General features: G+C 53.2%; 1 protein-coding gene across 1 annotated transcript in view; it reads left to right on the forward strand.

The window, feature by feature from the left end:
- The window catches only part of FAM229A (family with sequence similarity 229, member A), a 953-nt gene extending 530 nt beyond the window's left edge, over positions 1–423 (forward strand). Inside the window, exon 2 of the mRNA XM_011955659.1 lies at positions 3–423. Within this exon, the coding sequence (XP_011811049.1) occupies positions 3–264 (262 nt within the window). The 3' untranslated portion in view covers positions 265–423. The remainder of the gene's footprint in view (positions 1–2) is intronic.
- The last annotated feature ends 2420 nt before the right edge of the window (positions 424–2843 follow it).

Genomic DNA, 2843 nt, shown 5'->3' on the forward strand with positions numbered 1-2843 from the left:
GTCCCGCGGCCCCGCCCTCGGTCCCACTTGGCACCCCCAGCAGTCAGGTCCCCGCATTCACGTCCGGACCCCCGGGGACCCAGGTGCACTCCCTGGATGTGCCCCACAGGATGGGCCGGGCCCCCGCCTCAGCGCCCCTTGTCGCGCCCCGCTTTCCCCAGGCCGCTTCGTCGCTGCCCCGGATGCCACTGCCTGACGCTGCTGCACGTGCCCATCGACGTCTACCTGGCCATGGGCGGGAGCCCCCGGGCCCGCGCCACGTGAGTGCGCCTGCTCCCTGCGGCTCCGCGGGAGCTGGGCGGGAACGAGGCCCCCCGCGGGCCACCACACTGAGGTCGCATGCGCCGAGCACGAGACAATGATGCACGTTTTAAAATAAATGATGCACATTTTAATAAAGCACAGCATAAACTGTTCTTTCCACTCCGGGCTGGCAGTATATGTCTATCCGTCGGGCCCACCAGCTGCTCTGTCCAGTCCAGTAACTTTCCCTTCCGCGGCCTCCTCGCTTGGACACAGCCCTAGGGGCCTGCCGCCCCCGCCCTTCCACCTTTCAATCTATGCCAATTCGCTCCTCCCATTTCTTGCTGGGCAGCCTTTCCCCTAGGGCCCTGCCCTTGTCCGACATCTCTCCAACCCTCTCCTGGTTCTCCGGTGAAATTCACATCACTGTGCTGGACCCCGGCGACCCACAGAAGTGGGGGACAGGAGGGAGAGGTGGGCCGACAAGTAACATAGAATACAGCCAGTGGCCACCCACACCAGGCCCATTATTTATTTATTTATTATTATTACACATATTTTTTGAGACGAAGTCTCGCTGTTTCCCAGGCTGGAGTGCAATGGCGCGATCTCTGCTCACTGGAACCTCCACCTCCCAGGTTCAAACAATTCTCCTGCCTCAGCCTCCCGAGTAGCTGAGACTACAGACGCCCGACCAGGCCCATTTTAATCCTCTCCAGCGAAAAGATGGTTCTGGGACTTGCTCTTTGCGGTCCTAGGCGCCTGGGGCCTTCCTTGTTGGAAGGGTTTGGAGCTGCTCTAGTCCATCCTGAGCCTTGGTTTCTCCTAGGACAGAAGGGATCATAAAAAGATTGGGGGAGAGGCCATTTGAAAAACCTTGGCGGCCGGGCGTGGTGGCTCACGCCTGTAATCCCAGCACTTTGGGAGGCCAAGGCAGGTGGATTACGAGGTCAGGCATTCGAGACCAGCCTGGCCAACATGGTGAAACCCCATCTCTACTAAAAATACAAAAATTAGCTGGGTGTGGTGGTACACACCTGTAATCCCAGCTACTCGGGAGGCTGAGGCAGGAGAATCACTTGAACCCAGAAGGCAGAGGTTGCAGTGAGCCGAGATCATGCCACTGCACTCCAGCCTGGGCAACAGAGCAAGACTCTATCAAAAAAAAAAGAAAAAAAAGAAAGAGGAAGAAAGAAGTTGGTTTAACTTCCTATTTTTTTTTTTTTTTTTTTTTTGAGATGGAGTCTTGCTCTGTCCCCCTGCTGGAGTGCAGTGGCCGGATCTCAGCTCACTGCAAGCTCCGCCTCCCGGGTTCACGCCATTCTCCTGCCTCAGCCTCCCGAGTAGCTGGGACTACAGGCGCCCGCCACCTCGCCCGGCTAGTTTTTTGTATTTTTTAGTAGAGACGGGGTTTCACCGTGTTAGCCAGGATGGTCTCGATCTCCTGACCTCGTGATCCGCCCGTCTCGGCCTCCCAAAGTGCTGGGATTACAGGCTTGAGCCACCGCGCCCAGCCTTTAACTTCCTATTTTACAGATGAGTGAACTGAGCCTTTGAGACTTACCTAAGGTCCGCCAATGAGAAGTGACGCTAGCACACTCCTTGGCATCCTCAGACCACATGCTCTAAGATCTACCCTCGGAGGGGCCCATGACAGGAAGCCTGCCCGGAAGTGGTAGTATTTAAGCTAAGCAACTATTTTCTACTTTCCAATTTTGCTTTAATGAGCCCGTATATTCTACTTTCCAATTTTGTATGGAGGGAGTGTAACCTAAAGGTTAGGTTCAGTCTCCTGTACCCTGAGATCTAAGGACAATTAATTCAACACCCGCATCTAATCCTCATGGGGTAGAGAAGTCCAGACTCTCCCTAGAGCACCTTAGAATTCCACAGTCACCCAAAAGGGATACCCTTCTCAGTTTCCACATAAAATACTGTCCCAGGCAGTCCCCATGTAGGAGGCTTATTAAAAGGGCCTATTTCCTCACTGTTTAAAAAAAGAAAAAAAAAAAAAAGGCATCAGCTGGTCTCTTTGGACTCTGCCAGCCCCCAAATAGTGAATCCTTCTCATTCTTCCTTTTTTTTTCCCCCCATCTCTCCTACTGCCTTTCTCCTGTCTTCTCAACCTTCCTTTCCTAAAAAAAAAAAAAAAAAAAAAGGCCGGGCACGGTGGCTCAAGCCTGTAATCCCACACTTTGGGAGGCTGAGGCATGAGGATCACTTGAGCCCAGGAGTTCAAGACCAGCATGGAAAACAGCAGGATCCCATCTCTAAAAACGAAACAAAAACCAAAAACCAGGTATGATGGCATGTGCCTGTAGTCCTAGCTACTGGGGAGCCTGAGGCAGGAGGATTGCTTAAGCCCAGGAGTTTGAGGCTGCAATGAGCTAAGTTCACACCACTGCACTCCAGCCAGAGCAACAGAGTGAGATCCTGACTCTAAAAAAATTAGACCAGGCGCAGTGGCTCACACCTGTAATCCCAGCACTTTAGGAGGCCGAGGCAGATGGATCATAAGGTCAGGAGATCGAGACCATCCTGGCTAACATGGTGAAACCCGTCTCTACTAAAAATACAAAAAAAAATAGCCAGGCGTGGTG

Source organism: Colobus angolensis, unplaced genomic scaffold (assembly GCF_000951035.1).
Source record: "Colobus angolensis palliatus isolate OR3802 unplaced genomic scaffold, Cang.pa_1.0 Scaffold4, whole genome shotgun sequence".
Lineage (NCBI taxonomy): Eukaryota > Metazoa > Chordata > Mammalia > Primates > Cercopithecidae > Colobus > Colobus angolensis.